The sequence below is a fragment of the Ziziphus jujuba genome, chromosome 1 (assembly GCF_031755915.1).
Source record: "Ziziphus jujuba cultivar Dongzao chromosome 1, ASM3175591v1".
Classification (NCBI taxonomy): domain Eukaryota; kingdom Viridiplantae; phylum Streptophyta; class Magnoliopsida; order Rosales; family Rhamnaceae; genus Ziziphus; species Ziziphus jujuba.
Genome location: NC_083379.1, coordinates 7,521,778 through 7,545,396, shown reverse-complemented (window position 1 = coordinate 7,545,396; position 23,619 = coordinate 7,521,778). Strand labels below are relative to the sequence as shown.

General features: G+C 33.6%; 3 protein-coding genes and 1 pseudogene across 3 annotated transcripts; all 4 read right to left on the bottom strand.

Annotated features, from left to right (window-relative positions):
• Positions 1-1,185: 1,185 nt before the first annotated feature.
• LOC132799083 (probable leucine-rich repeat receptor-like protein kinase At1g35710) lies at positions 1,186-2,017 on the bottom strand. Its single transcript, XM_016023451.3, has 2 exons — positions 1,929-2,017; positions 1,186-1,822 (listed from the first exon to the last, which is right to left on the bottom strand). The coding sequence occupies exons 1-2, from the start codon at positions 2,015-2,017 to the stop codon at positions 1,186-1,188; spliced, it is 726 nt and encodes a 241-aa protein (XP_015878937.3).
• A 1,280-nt stretch (positions 2,018-3,297) lies between these two features.
• LOC107415166 (MDIS1-interacting receptor like kinase 2) lies at positions 3,298-6,106 on the bottom strand. Its single transcript, XM_060813858.1, has 2 exons — positions 3,955-6,106; positions 3,298-3,695 (listed from the first exon to the last, which is right to left on the bottom strand). The coding sequence occupies exons 1-2, from the start codon at positions 6,020-6,022 to the stop codon at positions 3,298-3,300; spliced, it is 2,466 nt and encodes an 821-aa protein (XP_060669841.1). The 5' UTR covers positions 6,023-6,106.
• A 6,452-nt stretch (positions 6,107-12,558) lies between these two features.
• LOC107415169 (MDIS1-interacting receptor like kinase 2-like) lies at positions 12,559-14,751 on the bottom strand. The gene is made up of 3 exons (XM_048471024.2): positions 14,469-14,751; positions 12,844-12,910; positions 12,559-12,685 (listed from the first exon to the last, which is right to left on the bottom strand). Exons 1-3 carry the CDS (start codon positions 14,749-14,751, stop codon positions 12,559-12,561), a joined length of 477 nt encoding a protein of 158 aa, XP_048326981.2.
• A 5,883-nt stretch (positions 14,752-20,634) lies between these two features.
• LOC107415170 (MDIS1-interacting receptor like kinase 2-like) lies at positions 20,635-22,858 on the bottom strand (annotated as a pseudogene).
• Between the last annotated feature and the right edge of the window lie 761 nt (positions 22,859-23,619).

Here is a 23,619-nt window from a genome sequence, read left to right as displayed (position 1 = left end):
ATTATTAATATTATGTGTGTGTGTGTGTGTGTGTGTGTGTGTTTTCTTTTTAAAATCTTTTATTATGATAATAATAGAGACAAAATGTGATAGATTAACGTGGCATGGTGGTTAACTATAGCGCCAGCTGAACACTACTTGTTTTCTTTACAGATTTAACTATAATGTGGTATAGAATTTTGTATGCCTACTTAATACTATTTGTTTAAGAATGGAAAACAGTCGCTACAACTAATTACAAAGCATTAAAGCCAAATATTTGAAAAAATAAAAAATTAAAATTAAAATAAGTCAAAAGTAGTTCTTGAACTTTGTACCAAAAATGCAAGGTGAAGAGCAGTGTAAACTTACCAGGAGCTATATAACCATAAGTACCAGCAAGCACGGTCTGATTGGAGGCATCAGAATCAAGTAATCTAGCTGTTCCGAAGTCTTAAATAAAAGCATCGAGTGCAGAGTTTACTAAAACATTGTTGCTGGTTACATCGCGATGAACAATTGGTGGACTGCATTCATGATGCACATAACACAAGGCATGTGACGTGTCTATAATAACGGTCACCCTCTTTTTCCAATCCAATTCCACAGCTTCCAATTCATTGCTTAGTACACAAAACAAGCTTCATCTTTCCATATATTCATCGATCAAAGGCATGCATTTTTTGTGTAGACAAAACCCATGAAGTTTTATAATGCTTCGATGCCGTATCTCCGTCAAAGTTTTTACCTCACTCATGAAACACTTCCTCAAAGATGGCTCTTCAGCCTCTGATCCATGAAGTTTCTTTAGAGCAACTACTTTCCCATTGGTAGTTGTGCTTTGTAAAGGCTACCATAACCACCGGTTCATGCAGTACTGATGTCAAAGTTCTCTGTTGCTTGTGTGATGTCTTCATATGCAATTCTACCATCAAAATTCCATATTGAAAATATATCTCCGTTCTTTGTTGTTGCATCACCAAGTGGGTTTTTATTTTTATTTTTATTTTTTATTTTTATGTCCATGTTTGAAGACCCACATAATTAGGACAAAAAATGAGGAGACAAGGATCAGAATTACAATTGAAATGATGATTATGGTTTTACGGACGTGTCCTTTATAGAAAGGATGGACACCTTTGAAAGCGATGTCACTCACTACATAGATCCTTGTTGCCCAAAAATGCTTTTTCTGAGTAATAAAAGCTAAACCCTTGAGGAATTTGACCTTTTAAGAAATTGTACCAACAAGTCGACTCTTAGTTGCAAGGATACGAGACAAGGGGGAATGTTACCACTGAGACGTTTATGACCAAGATCCAAATGGGACAAATGCATCATATTTCCTACTTCTGAGGGAATTTTACCGCCAAGACCGTTAAAACTGAGATCAAGAATTGTCAACTTCTTCAGGTTCCCTGTACTTGAAGGAACGGAATCAGTTAATTGATTTTGTCTGTAGGTTTGACCTCTGTTACCAAGATATAGCTCCGTCAAATTAAGCATGTTGTCACTTAGGTCTAGATTACCTTGGTTTATTAGGTTCCCTATTTCATAGGGAATTGAACCCTCAATTTGGTTCCGATTAAGTTTAAGATAAGTTGATCTTAATTGACCCAAAATGGAGGAGATTATTCCATTGAACTGATTATTTGAAGTGTCAAGCATCACTGAATTGGATGGGTTTATGAGTGAAAGAGGTAACTCACCTTGGATAAAATTATAAGAAATATCCAGATGAGCGAGGTTGGTTTGGTCAATAGACAAAGAGCCAGAGGGATTGTACCTTGGAAAGCGTTGGAGCTCAAGTCTAGTGTAACAAGGCTCTTCAAGCTGCCCAATTCTCCAGGAATGTTACCTATGATTTTATGATTAGAAGAAACGTCAAGCATAATTACAATGAATAGGCTTCCCTAGTGAAGGAGGTTACTTATCCAAGAGACCATTACGTGAGAGCTTCAGTGTAACAAGACTTCAATCTGCCCAATTCTTCTGGAATGTCACCGCTGATATCATCATGAGAAAAGGCAAGCATCATTAATACTTTTGAAATCTTTGACTAAAAATTGATGTGTGAGAGATGAGGTATGTAATGGTCTGTTATCACTTAAAATAATAAATCTATAAATAATTATAATAAAAAAAGGGTGGGTAATGGCAGTGGCAGATCCAAAAAAATATTTTTCAGGGGATACGGTTAGATATGGATGATAAAACACAAAATACAAACGTTCTCTAATAATACCCTTTATTTTTGCTTTATCTTTAAATATTTAATTCTTTCTTTCTTTCTAGTTAAATACTCTTTCAGTGGTATGGGTGTTTATACCACATTAAATTCAAATAATATAAATGAAAATAAAAAAGTGTATTTGGTTTTTTATATTTGGAAAGCCAAATTAAATTCTTAAGTCTACCCTTTTTAAAGGTTGATTCTTTAAAATAAAAGAAAATAAAACATACAAAGAGTGAATTGGAAAATGCTTTTAGTGTTCGACAAAAAAAAAATAGAATTTGTAAGTTAAGATTTTAATTAATTACAATTTATAGCTATAGTTTAATTCAAAATAAAAATAGAAAAAGTAAAAAAAAAAAAAAATTAGAATATTGAAAATTTCAACAAAATAAAAATTCCATTAAATGTGGGAATTTTACCAATATTAATGTTAAAAATATTTATACCATATTTAATAGAGATTACTTGGACCATTGGATTGGATAAGCATCATTTAAACCTTTATCAAAAAAGAAAAAAAAAATCAAAATCTGAAAAATAAAAGAAGAAATTTACAATTTAGAGGGGGCACAACTTTATTTAATATGACAAAACTGTAGAATTAAATTATATATATGTAAATTAAAAAAAAAAAAAAAATTAGGTGGGGCACTCCCCCAGGCCTTGCCTAAATCTGCCCACGGGTGATGGTCTGGGTTTGGACCGATTCACTAGGAGACCCAATACACCACATACAAAACATGGCCACCCGCGATGGGCCTAATGGATTGGCATGACAACGGACGTTATGAAAAAAAAAAAAAAAAAAGGGAGAAAAAGCATTCATAAAGTTTTCAAATAATGTTCATATTATAAGAGGATGATTTTCTTCGTTAATTTTTATATTTTAGTTTTAGACGTTAATGAGGGATATATTAGAGGATATAGTATAAATAAAGAAAAATATAATATATGTATTTAAATATATTAGGTTTTCCAAATAATTAGTCTACATTCAACTATTAAAAAGCAGAGCATAAGGGATAAACCGTAGGATCATTCTCTTAAGTCATACTAATCATACTTTCCTATCTGCATCTATATTACACTTGCAAATTCATGAGGTCCCCGAGCGAAATATCAGGAAAGGTGGGAAACGTCTTAGGAAATATTGGCGCTCCACCAGCAAGGATCTGTTGAGATACTTGTTTCATTGTTGGACGATGCCTTGGATGATCATGCAAGCACATCAAAACAAGTTTGACAATAAGATAAACATCCTGCACAACCTTTCGACTTGTTGGTGGAGATAGGCGTTGATCTAGCACTTGAGACAGCATTATATTTTCAGATGAAGATGATGGTGATGATGAGGACGATGATGATGATGATAATGCCAACAACAATTCTCTTGGATGTTTACCCCTTAATGTTTCAAGCGCCACAACTCCAAAACTATAAACATCGCATTTTTCAGTTACGACCATGGTGTAAGCAAGTTCTGCAATTCACAACATGTGGAAGCTTCAGATACACTCAATGTTTATTTTTTATTTTTCTTCTTACACCATGTTTTACTTCAATTTCTATAAATCTGGAGCCAAAGCTTAACATCACACTAACTAAACATGGAACCAACATATTAGCAAAAATAAAAAATAAAAAATAAAAAATAAATTAAAATACCAGTTAGAGGAAGCAAAATAATTAGCTAGTTAGTTAATTAAGATTGCAGAGATCAGGCAGTAGTGCAAACTTACCAGGAGAAATATAACCATAAGTACCAGCAAGCATGGTTTGGTTGGAAGTATCAGAATGGAGGAGTCTAGATGTACCAAAGTCAGAAACAACAGCTTCAAGTGCCGAGTTTAGTAGAATGTTGTTGGTGCTTACATCACGATGAACAATTGGTGGACTGCATTCATGATGCATGTAACACAAGGCATGCGCTATGTCTTTAATAATGGTCACCCTCTTTTTCCAATCCAATTCCACAGCCTCCATATCGTTGCTTAGTATACAAAACAAGCTACCTCTTTCCATGTACTCATAAATCAAAAACATGCATTTCTTGTTTAGACAGAACCCATAAAGTTTTACAATATTTCTATGCCTTATTTCCGTTAAAGTTTTTACCTCACTCATGAAGCTCTTCCACGAAGATGGTTCTTCAGCCTCTGAACCATGAAGTTTCTTTAGTGCAACTACTTTGCCGTTGGGTAACTGTGCTTTGTAAACACTTCCATAACTGCCAGTTCCAATGCAATATTTGATGTCAAAGTCCTCTGTTGCACGTATGATGTCTTCGTATGCAATTTTCCCATCATAATTCCATATCGAGAATATATCTCCATTCCTAGCTGTCTCATCACCAGGAGGGCTCTTTTCATTTTTATATCCATGTCTGTAGCTCCACATAAGTACAAAAAGGAATGACCACACAATGAAAACTAACATGGAAAAGATGATCATAATGATTTTGTGGACGTCTCCTTTATTAGAGCATCTATGGACACCTTTGAATATGGTTTCACCACATAAATCCTCATTGCCAAAGAATGACACATTCTTAAAGTGAGAGCTAAACTCATATGGTATCCGACCTTGTAAGAAATTGTATGACAAGTCGATTCTTAGTTGCGGGGATGATGCGAGACAAGGGGGGATGTTGCCACGGAGATAGTTACAACTAAGATCCAGACTAGTCAAATTCTTCATATTCCCTATTCCTGAGGGTATATTACCACTAAGATGGTTACTACTAAGGTCCAGATATGTCAACTCCTTCAGGTTTTCTATATCCAAAGGAATTTTGCCGCTGAGATTGTTGGAATTTAGGGCCATATGTGTCAGCTTCTTCAAATTCCCTATTTCTGAGGGAATGGCACCCGTTAATTGATTTTGTTCAAGAACTAAATTTTGCAGGTTGGCTAAGTGACCTATTTCTCGAGGGGTGGATCCATTAATATAGTTTCCATCGACAAAAAGGTTGGTCAAATTGGCTAAATGACCCAAAGTTGAAGGGAGTGGTCCACTAAGCATGTTGCCACTTAAGTGTAAACCATGTAGGTTTACTAGCTTCCCTATTTCTGGAGGGACTGAACCACTAATTTCATTATTCGAAGCATCAAGCATCATTAAATTGGAAAGGTTTGTCAAAGAAAGAGGTAACTCACCTTGGATATAATTTTGAGAAATATTCATATGACCAAGGTTGGTCAAAAAACCAAGCGCCAGAGGAATTGTACCATACAAATGGTTGGCGCTCAAGTTTAATGCAACAAGACTCTTCAAGCCTCCCAATTCTCCAGGAATATAACCGCTAATTCCGTTGACAGAAACATCAAGCATCACCAAATTAGAAAGGCTACCTATTGAAGAAGGTAACTCGCTCGAGAGACAATTATCTGAGAGGTTTAGGTGGACGAGCTTCGAAAGTGTACTTATCTCGGGTGGGATTCTCCCGATGAGTCTTGCACTGCCAAGATCCAGATGGACTAGATTTGGAAATGAAGTGAAGTTGAATTCCTCCAGGCTCTTTCCCAATAAGAACTCGCCGTGTAGAGAAATTTGTGTAATGCTTCCATGATGGTTGCAAATAATACCAGGCCAATGGAAACAGTGGCTTGTGGTGTTGGTAATATTTGCACCATAGCTACTCCACCACCCTGATTGAAGCAAGGCCTTTGCTTCTAGTTCAAGTGGCAGTGATTCAGAAGCTGCGGCACTCAAGATCATGGAATGTAATTCTATGTCAACCATGTTGGTGAAAACAAGGATAGCACATAGTACTCTAACAATAGAAATATTGTAAAAAGGGAGTGGCATAGTGGAGCTTAGTAATAATACTGGTTTGCCAAGCAGTAAGCAACCAAGTTCTATACTGTATAAGTATCGGGAGGACCAAACGTATTTTACTCAGTAGAATAATCTCGAAAACTAGAAAGAAGAAGAAAACTTTCTTCAAAACTACTAAACAGGCTTAGTACAAGTGGATCACCAATATTTACTTGTTTACATATAAATTGGATAAACAATAAAAGCAAGCTCTTGAGTTGACTCAGATCAAAAACGAAATTGCTTGGTTGACTCGGTCCAAAAATGAAATCGAGTATCTGACCAAGTCAACGGCTCCAGATTATACTTGAAGCAGCAGGAGCAAATTCTTCCCCATGAAAAGTATAGCACAATTTGATTAATCATTTTAAGTGAAAAAAGAAAAACAAGAGTTTCCACTTTATTTTTACAAAAAGAGTTTTAAGGGGATACAATTAATTTTCATATTATTTGCTTATTTGATTATAATTTTAGAGGTCTAAAATCAAAAAAATTAATTGTAGATGTTAAATATGGAAATTTAAAAGATTTCTAAAAATTTCGTGAACTGCTTAGCGGAGTTTCTTATAAACATTCAAAACTTATAACCCACGTAAACAATTTTGCGTTTGGAAGGAATGTTTAACTCTTGGAAATATAACTCACTCAAGGACCGACCGACCCACATAGGGCCCCCCTTATTTGTTTTTCTTTTTTAATTTTTTGTTAATTTTTGTTTATTTACTATTTTATTTTATCCGAAGAAAATCCAAGATGTGCCTCTCTCAATTTCTCTTCTCTCTCCTAATTTGTAATTTTTCTATTTCAGTTTTTCGAATACATTTTTCTCATTTATCTATGTTATTTTTTGTTAATATTTCGCTTCTTTGCAAACTTAATTATATAATATAATTGTAATATTTATTTATTATTTCTAACAAACACTATAATACTTATTTAGGTACTATTATTTAATATAATAATTTCATCTATTTCCAATATTAAAATTATGTAATACAAATTTTAAATAAAAAAGGAAATAGGTAATTAGAATAAAAATTATACTCATTTAATTGTTATTTTTCTTTTGTTTTGATTCTTGAGTTAACAATTTTTATTTTATTACTGATTTTTTTGTTAATTTATTTTTTTTTCTAGTTATCAAATTGGCAGAATTTTTTTTTTTTAACAAAACAAAAATTATTTCTTTATTTTCTCTATGAATCTGTATTTTTTTTTTTTTGGTTTTTAATTTGTAGTGAATTTATTATGATTGTAAAATCACTCCCAAACCATTGAAATAGCATTTTCTCCGAAAAAGTTATAGAAATATTAGAAAGGACTTTTTTTTTTCAATAAAGAAAAAAGACTCAGTAATACTTAATTTAGTAACTAATATAATCACTTGGACGATAGTAAAAAAAATTACTCATTAAAACCCGAACAGTTTTTACTCATTAATTAATCAAGTGCATGCACAATGGCATGAAAGCACTTAAACATTGTCAAAAGTGTTTTAATTCCCCCTTATTCTCCACCGATATAATGTTTCGCACTAAATGGATATTTTGGAAAATTCGATCACAACAAAGAATAATGTTTCGCATTATCGAGTTTATTAGCCACTAATATATCTATATCCCTGGTATATGGTATTTTATTGTCCCAAAAAAAAAAAATAATAATCATAAGTCCTTATATTTCTTTCCAGTGTAATTTTTTTTTTTTATCATTTACAATAATTTTTTTTTGATATCTTGAACCTTTGACCTTCTAAGTGTGATGTGTGATGTGAACGGCATTCACTTGATTTTTCAAAAGTAATGTTACATATATCAAATTTATTTATCAATTTAATTAATTATAAACAAAATATGACAGATGATTTTTATATAAAAAATAATAATAAAAAATTAAAACCTAATAATATAGTAAATGATATATATATATATATATATACGGAAATTCTATGGTGAGGACGGTCCGTATGAGAATCGCAGTATTAGTGACGGTTTTTCATAGTATTAACGACGGTTTTTTAGAAAATCGTCACTAATACTATGAAAAACCATCATCAATACTGTGGTCCACATGAGGACCTTCCACATCATAGACGGACTGTATATATATATATATATATATGTATAACACTACCGGTTGAAAAAATAATATAACCTAAACGTAAATAAATAAATATTTGAAAATATAAAAGATACTTAATTCAAACTAATAAAATAATATCACATAATTTACCACATCAACTGCTAAATACATTTGGTAACCATGTAACATTATTATTCTTTGAATCATTTTTTTGACCATATATACTAAGTGGGAAATACCAAACCTTCCAACATAGCTTGAAGTTCAGTTGCTAACTTGCTAAATGGATTTACACCGGAGTAGCCATTAGATGTCCCTCATAATAATCATTTTTTACTACACCAACTCCAACCAATAATTCCTTTTTTATTACACCAACCCCAACTTTCTGCATCCCACTCCAGATTGACAATGGTTGAGTGGTCCATACTGTGGGTGCGTTTGGGAGGCTCTGTATTTGTTTCTTTAAATTCTAGACGTAACTCAGCTGCACTATCAAGCAAATGAGAATTATATTATAATACTTAACATTAATAAATAAGTTCGGTCCTAAATATATATAAATATATATATATATATATATATATCATTTATCAAATTACTTCCCAACAATAAAAATAAGGGAAATTTGTATAATTTACCATTTTTTTTTTTTGGGGAAAGATAGTATAATTTACCTTTAGATTAAAATATACAAATAAACAAATTTAAATATTTTTTTTCAAAGGATGGAAAAAAAAGTAAAAAACAAACGTGCATATGGAAAACAATTTGAAACTAGAAAATATAGGGGGAGTTTGTGTGATTTACTTTTTTGTAATTATTTTTCATGGAATTAAAAATTGTTAACCACCAATGCCTTAATTAATTAATTGATTAGTAATAGACATCGGTCACAAATCAAAGTTTTAGCTGATAATAAGGGTTTTTTCTTTTTTTTCTTTTTTTCCTTGCAAGATCAGATAAATAAGGTTGAGTTTTGGATTCATGAACATGGAAAGCATTGGGGTAAAGTTTAGTTTTCTTGTATATTGGTTTAATAAAGTTCAAGATGGTATACAAATTTCCGAAAGAGTTGAAGAATGGCTTTTGCTCATAGATGATACCCAAGAAGCATTTTGTGGTAGACAATAATTATTCCTCATTGTGAAATAGATAATTTTTTTTTGTGTTAATCAACTGCTTTGGCTTTTTCGACCAAAAAAAAAAAAAAAAAACTGCTTTGGATGTTTAAATTTTATACTAGGTATGGATAGCTTTAGAATCTGAATTCAACAAACAGAGACAAAATATATGTGTATATATATATATATAAATAATTATAAATAAACAAAAGTTTATTATTATTATTGTTGTTTTCTTTCTCTAAATAACAAGTTTTGTTGTTGAATCAATTTTTAATATGCGTTTAAAATGATTTTATAAAGCAAATCAACTTTTATTATTATTATTTTTTGGTTATCTAAAAAAGCAAGTTAGGGTGTGTTTAGTACGCAGGATAGGATCGGATCGGACTGGATCGGATAGGATAAGTTCGGATCGGACAGGATCAAACATGATAGAATAGTGCAGTCCTGTGTTTGGTATTGTTTTGGACTGAATAATGAATTAGTTGTTCTATATTTGATGCAGAATTAGACTGAATTTGACTATTTTATAATTTTTAATTATTTTAAAATAAAAAATTTAAAAATTATATTTATAATTACAATAAAAAAATGTTATATTTAATTAAAGTTGTAAATTTATATATTTATATTTACATTCAAAATTTTAATATTTTTTAACACCCACAAGTTATATTAATATATAATTTTAAAATTAAATTATAACATAGTATTTTATAAATAATAAGTAACTAAAAATTAAAAAAATTAATGATATTTATGACTACAATTATAAATATTACATAGCAATACTCTTTTTGTTTTTGGTAAAATGGCAAAACACATTTTTATTTTATTTTAAATATATTTATACACATATGTGGAACTCAACGGTGCAAACTCATATATATATATATATATATACGGAAATTCTATGGTGAGGACGGTCCGTATGAGGACCGCAGTATTAGTGACGGTTTTTCATAGTATTAACGATAGTTTTTTAGAAAATCGTCACCAATACTATGAAAAATTGTCACCAATACTGTGGTCCGCATGAGAACCGTCCGCACCATAGACGGACTGTATATATTTATATGCAACTTGGAAAAACCCAATGATGATATTGTTCAGGAGGTTTTATTAAGTTTTTGTTCTTTTTCTTTTTTTTTTTTAAAAGATGAAAATAAGACTTAGCAGGAATTATTGTTCAAAGTAAACTGACTTCATAGATGTAGAAATAATAATATATGTAATTGTTGCATAGTTTTTGGTAAATGTAATTGTTGCATGGTTACAAGAGTGAATATTGAACAAATTATATAATTTGACATAATTACAAATTTAATAAAATATAAGATGTCAGCCATTTGAAACTTCAAAACAATATCATACCCTGCTTTCCAGCGAGTTCAGTTTGGTCTGTAACATGTAAATTTACATTGAAAACATAAGAAAACTAGTAAATTTATATATTTTATCCCTCTCTATTTCATCCCTCTCTACTTTACTTGACATGTTCACGTAACCTAGGTGACAAGAGGCAGCTGGATCAGCTTGCTGACTAGCTGAACTTGTTGACACATTCCCCTCAGGTAGCTTCATATTTAGCATGCACCACTGTTATTTCATGTTGCCATTGCTCTCAGAACCAGGAAGATCATCTTGAGTTATATGACAATAGGTATGAAGTGATGCTGTGACATTACCTACATTACTTTCATTTACAGTATGTCCATGTTTTTTAGCGTCAATTGCATCAATAATGTTAGTGTTTCCCTTGAGAGAAGTGATGCTGGCCAAGGAAGATGCAAACTTTCCTGGCCTTTCATTTTCCTTCTCTTGAGAGAAGTGATGTTTGCCAATTTTCAAATTTGACTTCCTTGAGTCTCAGTGAATGCGGGTTATATGGCTCGTTACCTAAGGAGATCTTCCAGGTACCAACTCTGGAAACTCTTGATATCATCCAATAAATTATTTCAAAAGGTTCGGCTAAACCAGCTCAATGGGAAGGCCTTTTGAACCTCGTCTCTGTTAACTTAGGGTCTAATTTTCTTCATGGAACTATCCCTTCATTTTTGTTTGCTTTTCCATCGCAGCAAAGTGTTGGCCTTTCACACAATCGATTCAGTGGGGGTCTTGAGTTTCCAAATGCACCTTCCACAGTGTTAGATACCATTGATTTGAGTAGTAATGATCTACAAGGTCCTATTACAATGTAAATCTTTAGTAGCAATGAGTCAGAATATGTGAGCACTTTGCCAACTGCTAAATATGCTGTACTAATTGCCGAAATATGATGTAACAAATCATTCAAGGGTCACATAATAGATAGAACAAAAAACAAAAGATATGAGAATGGACAGAATATACCATACATATATTATACGATTGCTGAATAAATTTTTCCATACGACATCTTTGGAAAAGTTGGACTCTACACTAGGCAAAGATAAGATCAAATAAAGCAAATGCGAATGGAGTGAAAGATCTATAAGTTCCTGACCAAGTTTGAAGATAGTGCTGGATAAAAACTAACTAAGAGATAAAAGTGGAAACCTGTATCCCCTAAACATTAAGCAAGCAGTGAATCCACCTTCATGATTAAAAACAAAGTCTGAATATATTGGTAGCACATGTGTTATGGGCAATTAGCAGATCCATCATTAATTATCATTGATGGCACATGAGATCCATGCAGACAGAGACCCAAAAACCACTTGACATATTTATATGTCCGTTTTGTTGGCAAGATATTCGTTGGTCCTAAAACTTCATTTTTAGCAGTTGGCAAAGTGCTCATCATCATCATAAAATAAAAAAATAAAATAAAAAAAATAAAAAAAAATCAATCATCATATTCAACACATCCATCCCATTAGCGTGAACATAGAGATTTTGAAGGATTGGTACACAACAAATTCACAGAACCCATTGAATAACATTGCTATACATCTCTAAACACAAAACCAAGATCGAACACACCAAATTCAAATCAATCCCGAGATACCGCACTAACTACAGGTGAAATCAAAACCAAATGAGGACAATCAATCAAACCGACCCAAATCAAGATAGCACAAAAAAGAACTAAGTTAGAACCATTTCACATACTTCAGACACACAAGACCAAATAAAAAAAAAAATATGCAATCCATTAAACTAAAACCTATTACTCTAACAAGAAAATTGGGTTTCTACTCTGGGACTTACTTGCTAGTTTTCGTTGCCTAATACTAGATCGAGTAAGACTGGCACATGAAGAAAAATCAAGACATAGAAGGAAAAAGAAGAAAACATTATATACAGAGCTGCAGAGATGGAGGGTAAGAACCATACTCACTGACCGTGTTTCTTTGTCCGAGTGATGCAAGTGTCCGACGAGCTCTTTCGATCTTTTGCAATGAAAAGCCTTGTCTCCAATGAAATAGGAAGAAGAATAAAGCTAAACGAATATAAACCCAACCTGAAAGAAAACACAATTTGAAGCAAAAAAAAATTTCCCAAACGCAGAGAAAAAAAAAAAACAAATTTTGGTAAAAATTCTAAGGATTTTTTTTTCTTTTTAGATATGTCGGCGAGAGATGAAAAGTGAGTTTCAAATTCACACCCATGATGACATACAGAGAGGAAGATAATTGCCTAGGTCCTTGCAAATTTGGGGTACTTGCAAATGGAGGCCTTTCCCAACCTGAAAGAAAACACAAATTGAGAAAAAAAAATTTCCCAAACGTACAGAACAAAATAACGAATTTTGGGTAAAAATTTTAAGTATTTGTTTTTTTTTTTTTTTCCTAAGATATGTCAGCGAGATATGACATTGGGTTTCAAATCCACACCCACCATGACAACATAAAACAGAGAGGAAGATGACAATTGCCTGGGTCCGGGGTTTACTTGCAAATCGAAGCCCTTTCCAGATCAAGTAAGATGGCCTTTCATTTCAAAGGATAAAAAGAAAGGTCACAACACAGGAAGAAGAAAATAGATACAGAGATGTAGAGAAGAAAACATACTCACCGATCATGTTTCTTTCTCTGAGAGTTCCAAATGTGATTTTTCCTTTGATTTTCCACACAAGGCAATGATACGCTTCGGCGAGAGAACAGACTAGGACTTTTTTGAGTTTGGGACAAAAATGACCCGGGGGGAGACGGTTCAGATGTGTCCCAATCGATTGGGATAAGTTTACTATTTAGGTTAAGCTTGTCCCGATCTCAAAACGATAAACCAAACATCAGATAGAGACTGTGTCCCATCCAATCCCGGCCAATCCAACATACCAAACACACCCTTAAGGACCCAAAAAATAAAAAAATAAAAAAATAAATTAACCTTCCTCCTCTGTTTTGCAACACCAGTGAAAACAGAGCATACTGGAGAAACAATAGGAACAACTAGAATATCCCAGTTTTCAATCTTCATATGTTTAGATCTTCTCTACCTCTAGAAAACGAAATATTCAAATCTCAGTTTCAACAACTATATACACTTGCAAAGTGGTCATGAGGTCGTCGAGCGAAATTTCACGAAAGATCTTTGGTAATATTGGTGCTCCAAGAGCAAGCATACCTTCAGACACTTGTTTCATTGTCGGACAATGTTTTGGATTAACATCCAAGCACATCAACACAAGTTTGACAATAAGAAAAAATGCTCCACAACCTTCTTATTTGTAGGGGGTGATAGGAGTTGGTCCAAGACTTGGTATAGCGTTATATTTTTAGATGAAGATGAAGATAGTGTGGATGATAAATCCCTTGGATGCTTCCCCATCAATGTTTCAAGCCCCACTACTTCAAAGCTATAAACGTCAAAATTTTCAGTTACAACCATGGTGTAAGCTAGTTCTGCAACATGTGGAGGCATCAGATGAACTCTACATATGTTCAATTTCCTTAAATTTCATATATACCAAATACTTTCATTAACTATTCATTATTAATGTTGAATATTTTTCTTATGACAACAATAGAGACAAAAAAATGTGATAGATTCATGTATCCGTCAATCGGTTAGTAGCTCACTAATGCTAGTGCTAAACATTGTTTTTCCTTGTGGATTTTCATGTATGTTAACTGGTCATGTAAAATTTTGTACACCTATTAAACTGTGTTTGCAATAATAGGAAACAATCACTACAACTAACTAGTAAACATTAAAGCAAATAATTAAAAAAAAAATAAATTCAAAACTAGTAATTAATCTCGTACTATAATTAAATGGAAAGCGAGGAGTTGCAAACTTACCAGGAGCAATATAACCATAAGTACCAGCAAGTATAGTTTGATTGGAGGTATCAGAATGGAGAAATCTGGCCGTTCCAAAGTCAGAAACAAAAGGTTCAAGTGCTGGGTTTAATAGAATGTTCTTGCTATTTACATCATGATGAATAATTGGTACAAAGCAATCATGATGTATGTAACACAAGGCATGTGTTATGCCTTTAATAATGGTTACCCTCCTTTTCCAATCCAATTCCACTGCCTCCACATCATTATTTAATATACGAAACAAGCTTCTTCTTTCCATGTACTCAGAGATTAAAAAAACATGCATGTTTTGTGCAGACAAAGACCATAAAGCTTTATGGTGCTTTTATGCCGTATTTCTATCAAATGTTTTATCTCACTCATGAAACTCTTTGTAAGAGATGGTTCCTCTACCTCTGAATTGTGAAGTTTCTTTAGTGCAACTATTTTTCCATTTTGTAATTGCACTTTATAAACACATCCATAACCACCAATTCCAATGCAATACTAGCTATCAAAGTCCTCTGTTGCTTTTATGATATCTTCGAACACAATATTTCCATCATAATTCCATATGGAAAATATGTCTCTATTTTTCATAGGTGTATCACCAAGAGTGCTTTTTTTACTTCTACATCCATATTTGTAGACAAACAGAACTATGAGAAGGAATGGCAACACAATGACTATTAAAATGGAAAAGATGATTATGAATTTGTGATTATTGATGAATCCGATAGAGAAACGATTGACATCTATAGATATGATGTCATTGCATAAATCATCATCGTTGCCTAATAATGACTTTTAAAATAAGGTTACACTCATGTGGGGTTCAACCTCCTAAGGAATTGTACGACAAGTTGATTTCCAGTTGCGAGGAAGCTAGGCAAGGGGAAATATCACCACTGAGATAGTTACCTCTAAGATCGAGATATGTCAACTTCTTTACGCTCCCTATTTCCAAGGGAATGGAATCGTTAATAGGGTTCCAATCAATGCAGAGCTCAGTCAAACTGGTTAAGTGACCCAAAGTTGAAGGGAGTAGTCCACTAAGCATGTTACCTAGGTTTTGTCCATGTATGCTTATTAACTTGCCTATTTCTAAAGTGATGGAACCTTTAATTTGATTTTGTGAAATCTCAAGCTTAACTAAAATGGAGAGGTTTGTGAATGAAAGAAGTAACTCACCTTCTATATAATTATGAGAAATATTAAGAAGAGAAAGGTTGGTCAAAAGACCAAGTGCCGGAGGAATTGTCCCATGTATAGAGTTGGAGCTTAAGTCTAGTGTAACAAGACTCTTCAAGCTACCCAATTATGCAGGAATGTTACCATTGGTTCCCTTAGAAGAAGTGTCAAGTATCACTAAATGAGAAAGGTTTCCTAGTGAAGGAGGTAACTCACCCGAGAGATCATTATCTGAGAGGTTGAGGTGAGCTTTGAAAGTTCGCTTATCTCTGGTGGGATTGTTCTCCCTAGTCCAACACTGCCAAGATCTAGACTAACTAGATTAGGAAATGAAGAGAAGTTCAATTCCCTGAGGTAGTCCTTGCATAGGTAATAGTCATTTCGAGAAATATGAGTAATGCTTCCATGATGATTGTAAACAATACCAAGCTAATGGCAATGGTGGCTTGTGGTGTTGGTATTTATCTTATTACCACTACACCACCTAGATTGGAATAGAGCATTTGCTTCTTGTTCCCGTGGCATTGTGATAAGTGAGTCTTAGCTCATTTTTGTAGTCTTTAATAGCTTGATTATTTATGGAAAACTCAAGTATTTTATGGCTATTTTGATATGCTTTTGTGTACTTATGTAGGTAAATTCTAAGGTGAAATTAAGACTAATTTACATGGTTTTAAAAAGCTTTAGGGATTACCTTGGAGAGAAAGAAAGCTCACTATGCCTAAACCAAGTCAAACATGCCACCCATTATTCAAGATTTTCAAAATGTTGACTTTCCATACCTTCATTTTTAATTTTGTCTTTCATTGATTTTGCTCAAAATGGAGCTTTAATGAGAGAATGTGCAAGGCATGTGCTTTTAGTATAGAGATTGGCATGTGCATATCATGTGGCCTCATTTGAAATAGGCATGTGAGAGTTATGTGCACATATATGACCTTTTGATCTTCATGTAAAGGTTAGATTTAACCAAAAATGGTAGGGTTTTAGAGATCATTTTAGGAGGCTTTATTTGGGTGGCCTATATATGTATAAGAAGAGGGCTCGGTAGAGAATGGGGAAAGGAGCCACCATTGTAGATAGCTAGGAAAAGAAACTAGAGAGCAACACACTCAATTTGGAAAGAGAGAGAGCTAAATCTAGAGAGAGAAAACTTGGGCTTGGAGAAAGATTGAAAATTAAAGGGATTCCTCTACAAAATTCCTCCTTTGAATTTTCACTATCTTTTATCATTATCTAAATTGTATTTGGATATATACATACATATATATATATATATATATTGTTTTTGATGTGGATTTAATGATAGATATATATTTTATTTTGGATTTGGTTTATATTTTGTGCATGGATTTCTAGATTTATTATCTAGGGTATTGATGGAACTTTTATTTGGATTATAACTGAATGTTGGGTTGATTAATGTTGAGAAATTTTATTCTTTTTCTTATGTATTTCTTGGATTTAATGTTATAATGATGCCCAATTGGGTATTGGGTAGATTTATGAATTCCTCCTTGGAAAATAGTTATTTAATGGATTTGTCATTAGGAATATTACAATATTCATGTTTTAGTTAAAGTTGAGAAGCTTAATTAGAAAGTTAATAACCTAAAAAAGGGGAATTAATGCATGGATTTTTAGATTAATTTAGGAAAGGATTCTTAAATTTCCACTAAATATCCATAGATTCTAATTCTTTTAGGAATAAGGAATTGGATGTAATTAGAAACCCTTTTGGGTAGCATTAAGGTTAGAAATCCAATATTTTATCACCCAAGTTAAGTTCAATTATAAGAAGAATAAGAGAGAAATCAATATCCTAGAGTTTTAAATAACAATCTTTGTCATTTCCATTATTTAGGTGTGTTGTTTCTCTTGATTTCTTATCTTACTACTTTAGTTTAATGTTAATATAAGTTTTTTTGCACTAGTTTTAGTCGAATTGGATGTCAAATAAAAATAATTATTCAATAATTTCGGTATTTAACAAAGCTTCGTATATCAATCTTGAGGGAACGATATTTGCTCATCACTATATTACTTGTATGACCCATATCCTTGTAGAAATAACGCATCACACTGATTTCGAAGCTGCCACATCCAAGACTATGGAATGAAATTTTATGTCAGTGAAACTGGTTAAAACAAGAAAAGTCCATAATGGAAATAGAAAGTGCCATAATTGAGTTCAGTTTTGATCCTGGATTGCTATGCTATAAGCAACCAAGTTCTGTGCATGTATCTGCAGTGTGATTTCCCGGAAGATTCAGAGAAATCGCTTGGCTAATTAGTAATAAAGCTCTATAGAAGAAATCTTGTCCATGTTAATTTACTACTACGCGGTTTAGTGATTGTGGAATTTATATCACCAACGTTTTCTGACTATGTAGTGTGTAAACAAGAAAATGAGAGAGTTCTTGACTTTACTTTTATATGACTTTAAAGCAAGTCAACAAGTCAATCGTGTTCTTCACTCAGACCAGAATACAAAGACAAGTATTTGACGTTCTGATCACCTCAAGCTTTTCCATATTACATTAAATATTTTATGAACTGCTTAGAGAGGCTCCCTACAGATCAGAGATTGCCAATCACAACAAAGATATTTTAATGTTTTAATGATAATTATCATATGTAATTAAAACAATGCAATTTCAACAAGATTTAGTAATACTTTTCTATAAAAAATAAAAAAAACAGCATTTTGATAAGGAGCAGCTATGGTTTTTAGTTTTTGATTTATGTAGAGTTACTATTTTTTTTCCTCCATTTTGTATTTTTGTCTATCTTTTCTGTTAATGAAATTTTTGTTTGTAAAAAGATAAAATAAAATCTGTTGATTAGGAGCAACTATGCTTTCTATACTTTTTAGTTTTTGACTTCTTGTAACATTCTTTGTTCTCAGTTTTGTATTGTCTTTCTTTTTTTTATTCACGAAATTTTTCTTTTTGGAAAAATTCATGAAATATATTTTCTATAAAATATATATCTATATATATATATATCTTGTTTACTTCTTCTTGGAAAAAAATAAATAAATAAATAAACTTTACAACTTTATGCATTTTGCCCCACATACTTGAAAAATCCTTGCATTGTCCAATAAACTATTACTAATCTCCCGTGGTATTTCCCCCATAGTCTAGCAGACTAGAACTGTCAAGATCCAGATGATTAGATTTGGAAATGAATTGAAGTTCAATTCCCCGAGGTTGTGAAAGGATAGGAAATTGTGATGTAGAGAAATATGTGAAATTCTTCCAGCATGGTTGCAAGTAATACCAGGCCAGTGGCAATGATGCCTTGTGGCATAAGAAATCTTGTCGGCACCTCTCCACCACTCAGATTTGAGAGCATATACTTTTAGTTTCAGTACAATATTGGTTACGATATTCCTGGATTGCTAAGCATGAAGCAACCAAGTTGTGAATATGTATGATATGTCTATGCAGTGCTAATGGATTAGGTACAAAAATTTGGTCCAAGTCTTTTTCTCTTAAGGTCCAGAGAAATGACTTTCCTCCATGCATTAACTGTTGCTACGCGGTGTAGAAATTATGGAATGTGTATGGCCAATTATTGCTGACTATAGAAACTGAGTTTAAGCAAGTCAACAAATCAAGTGAGTTCTTGTCCCGGGCCAAAATAGAAAGTGATTATTTCTTAACCTACTTACCTTAGGGTCCAAGTTCTATTTTAGTTGACGGAGAACCAAATTGGCTCTTATTATGTGAGACCAAAAAGACTCGACCAATAAACACGTTAACAGCAATGCAAGTTTTCTTGACGTACGATAATTCTTGAGTGTACTATTCCTGTGGACTGTAGTTTTGAGCAGTAAAAAATATTTAAACAAACATACAAACAAACTTGAATGTGACCAAATTTTTCATTTAATACATGGATTTTTGCTTTCCTTGTGGTGGTGAAGCATAATGATTATACAATCCAAACAAAGCAACCAATGAAACCATATGTTTTAAATAATTTTCTTTTATATATATATATATATATATGTAGGACGGATTTGATTTACTACTTACTGTCTTTGAAAATTGAATAAAAAGATGTAACTAATCTCCAAATGTTTCTTTAGTTTATCTTTCAAATAATTATTTTAAATTCAACCGCAACTCATTGCTTAAATGTAAGTTCTGATAGAAGAATCTCATATGCAGCATGATTTATACAACCATATCTCACGATTATATCGAAATACTATAAAATGATCTGTTACCAAAATATATCACTGAATTTTTAATTGTTAGTTACAAGAGTTGTAACTTGTGACAATAATTTTTTAATAATCTTATTCCTTATTTCTGAAGTATCAGAAGAGCAACTAGTTAAGTAAGCATCTTTTTTTGGTCATCTAATAAAGCTAGTTAAACATAAAAAAACAACAGGGAAAACTATTGAAATAGCAAAGTAAATCGAACCTGGACAGCTAAAACCTTCCTCTGGTTTTACACAATAATCAAAACAGAACAGGATGAACTAATCATCCAGCATTTTCAGTTTTCCATTTCCATTTGCTTAGATATTCCCAAATTCAAGAGACACATGTAACATCCCACATCGGTTGGAGAGGGGTACAAAGCGGTCTTTATAAGGCTGTGGATACCTCTCCCTTCAAGACGCGTTTTGACAAAACCTTGAGGCCAAGGGGGAGAGAGGGAGTGAACCCTGGGCCAAAGAGGACAATATCTTGATGCGGGTGGTACTGGGCTGTTACAGTGGTATCCGAGCCGGACTCGGATTTGTGTGCCAGCGAGGACGCTGGGCCCCAAGGGGGGAGGATTGTAACATCCCACATCAGTTGGAGAGGGGCACGAAGCGGTCTTTATAAGGCTGTGGATACCTCTCCCTTCAAGACGCATTTTGACAAAACCTTGAGGCCAGGAGGGGAGAGAGGGAACGAACCCTGGGCCAAAGAGGACAATCTCTTGATGCGGATGGTACTGGACTGTTACACACAACTAATCATATCGCCACTATCAGCATCCAAGTACAATTGTGAATTCATGAGATCCCTGGGTGAAATCTCACGAAAGGTCTTGGATAATGTTGGTGCTCCACCAGCAAGAAACTGTTGAGATACTTGTTTCATAGTTGGACGATAGCTTGGATTAACATCTAAGCACATCAAAACAACTTTGGCAACAAGAAAAACATCCTGCACAACCTTTCGGCTTGTAAGGGGTGATAGACATTGGTCTATCACTTGAGATAGCATTATATTTCTAGATGAAGATGAAGATAGCGCGGACAATAATTCCCTTGGATGTTTTCCCATTAATGTTTCAAGCGCCACTACTCCAAAGCTATAAACATCGCATTTTTCAGTTACAACCATTGTGTAAGCGAGTTCTACAATTTACGACATGTGGAAGCATTAGATACACTCTTGGTTGGTGGAACCAAACTGAAACATGGGACACCTACTTATTGGCAAACAACAGAAGAAGCAAAAGTAGTAGTAGTTAAACTTGGACAAAATTGCAAAGCATGAAGCAGTTTAAAGTTACCGGGTGCAATATAACCATAAGTACCAGCAAGTATGGTTTGATTGGAGGTATCAGAATAGAGGAGCCTAGCTGTACCAAAGTCAGAAACAAAAGCTTCAAGTGCAGAGTTTAGTAGAATGTTGTTGGTGCTTACATCGCGATGAACAATTGGTGTGGTGTAATCATGATGCAAGTAACACAAGGCATGGGCTATGTCTTTAATAATGGTCACCCTCTTTTTCTAGTCCAATTCCACAGCCTCCAAATCATTCCTTAGTACACAAAACAAGCTTCCTCTTTCCATGTACTCATAAATCAAAAACATGCATGTGTTGTGCAGACAAAATCGATAAAGCTTTATAATGCTTCGGTACTGTATTTCTGTCAAAGTTTTTATCTCACTCATGAAACTCTTTCTAAGAGATGGTTCCTCTGCCTCTGAACTATGAAGTTTTGTTAGTGTAATGACACTTTTGTTGGTGTCTTAGTTCCTTTTTGATGTTTAGTTACTTTATATTCAGATTTTGGTAAAACACTGTTGTATTAGGTAACCAAAGTATGACTTATCTTTTAATGGTATGATTACTGCAATGGTAGGTGAAAAGTAGGTGATTTACTATTGTAAGGTTATGTTTATATATTTTTGTCCAGAAATGAATGAAGTAAGTTTTTCACACCAGAAAAAGCTTCTTTTCTTTCCTTTCGTTTTGCTGTGTTTTTTGTCCAAAATTCGATAAGTTTCTTTAATGCAACTACTTTTCCAGTTAGTAATTGTGCCTTATAAACACTTCCATAACTGCCGGTTCCAATGCAATATTTGATATCAAAGTCCTCTGTTGCTTTTGTGATGTCTTCATATGCAATTTTTCCATCATAATTCCATATGGAAAATATATCTCCATTCTTTGAAGTTGTATCACAAAGTGTGCTCTTTTTATTTGTATATCCACGTCTGTAGATCAACAGAAGCAGGAAACGTAACGGCCACACAATGAGCATTAATATGGAAAAGATGATTATGGATTTGTGAATGGATCCTGCAGAGCAAAGATGGACATCCGTGAATTTGATGTCACCACATAGATCTTTGTTGCCGAAGAATGACACATTTTCAAAGTAAGGGTTAAACTCATGCGGGATTCGACCTTGTAAGGAATTGTTAGACAAACTGATTTTCAGTTGCCAGGTTGCGAGACAAGGGGGAATCTTACCACTAAGATTTTTAGCACTAAGATCAAGATATGTCAACCTCTTGAGGTTCCCTATTTCTGAAGGAATAAAATCGAAAATTTGGTTCCGATTAATATAGAGCTCGATCAAATTGGTTAAATAACCCAATGTTGAAGGCAGTGGTCCACTGAGCTTATTGCCACCTAAGTACAGACATCGTGGGCTTACTAATTTCCCGATTTCCAGAGGGATTGAACCTCTAATTCCACCATATGAAGCATCAAGCATCACTAATTTGGTGAGTTTTGCCCATGAAAGAGGTAACTCATAACCTTCGCTAGTATCATATACGTATTGATAAGAAATATTCAGATGAGTAAGGTTGCTCAAGGCACTAAGAGCCCAAGGGATAGTAATAAACTGGTTGGCGCTCAAGTTTAGTGTGACAAGATTCTTTAAGCTTCCCAATTCTTCCGGAATGTAACCGCTGATTTCATTATAAGAAAGGTCGAGCATCACTAAACGAGAGAGTTTCCCTATGAAAGGAGGTAACTCGCCCGAGAGACTATTGTTTGAGAGGTTTAGGTTTTTGAAAGTTCACTTATGTTTGATGGGATTCCCCCGACGAGTCTAGCACCGCTAAGATCCAGATGGACTAGATTTGGAAATGAAGAGAGCTTCAATCGCCCCAGGTTCTTCCCCAGTAGTAAGCGGCCATGTAAAGAAATGCTTGTAATCCTTCCATGAAGGTTGCAAGTAATACCAAGCCAATGACAATGGTGGCTTGTGGTGTTGGCCTTCATCTTGTAACCACTCCACCGCCCAGATCGAAGTAAAGCATGTGCTTCTTGTTCCAACGCCTCTGATTTGGAAACTGCCGCACCTAAGACTATGGAATGTAATTCCATGTTAGCCAAAGTGGTGATAGCCAATAATACTCTAACAGCATTAGAGATGGAAATAGAAAGTGTCATAATGGAGTTTAATTATGGTACTGGATTGCTAAGCAATAAGCAACCAAGTTCTAAATGTATAAGCTATAAGGCTGATGGAACTAGTCCAAAAACTTGGTCCAACAATGTCTCTATGAAGCTTGCTTGTAGGTCTCTAAGAAGGTTCAGAGAAATGTCAAACTCATTTGTAAGCTCTCTATAAAAGAAAACTTGTCCATGTATTATTGCTACGCGGTTTAGTAATTGTGGAAAGTGACATTTACTGACTATAACACGTGAAAAACGAGACTTTTTGGTTTGCCTTCCATGAGTTTTAGCTAGTCG

What these genes read in the sequence shown, in the direction of transcription:
- LOC132799083 (XM_016023451.3), bottom strand. Translation starts at nt 2,017, where the DNA reads ATGATGCTTGCCTTTTCTCATGATGATATCAGCGGTGACATTCCAGAA. An exon ending in TGTTACACTGAAGCTCTCAC is followed by an intron (nt 1,823 to 1,928) that starts GTAATGGTCTCT and finishes ACATTCCTGGAG; the next exon opens with AATTGGGCAGCTTGAAGAGC.
- LOC107415169 (XM_048471024.2), bottom strand. Translation starts at nt 14,751, where the DNA reads ATGGAAAGAAGAAGCTTGTTTCGTATATTAAATAATGATGTGGAGGCA. An exon ending in TTATGGTTATATTGCTCCTG is followed by an intron (nt 12,911 to 14,468) that starts GTAAGTTTGCAA and finishes GTTTTCTTTCAG; the next exon opens with GTTGGGAAAGGCCTCCATTT. An exon ending in AGGCAATTATCTTCCTCTCT is followed by an intron (nt 12,686 to 12,843) that starts GTATGTCATCAT and finishes GTTTTCTTTCAG; the next exon opens with GTTGGGTTTATATTCGTTTA.
- LOC107415166 (XM_060813858.1), bottom strand. Translation starts at nt 6,022, where the DNA reads ATGCCACTCCCTTTTTACAATATTTCTATTGTTAGAGTACTATGTGCT. An exon ending in TTATGGTTATATTTCTCCTG is followed by an intron (nt 3,696 to 3,954) that starts GTAAGTTTGCAC and finishes TGTGAATTGCAG; the next exon opens with AACTTGCTTACACCATGGTC.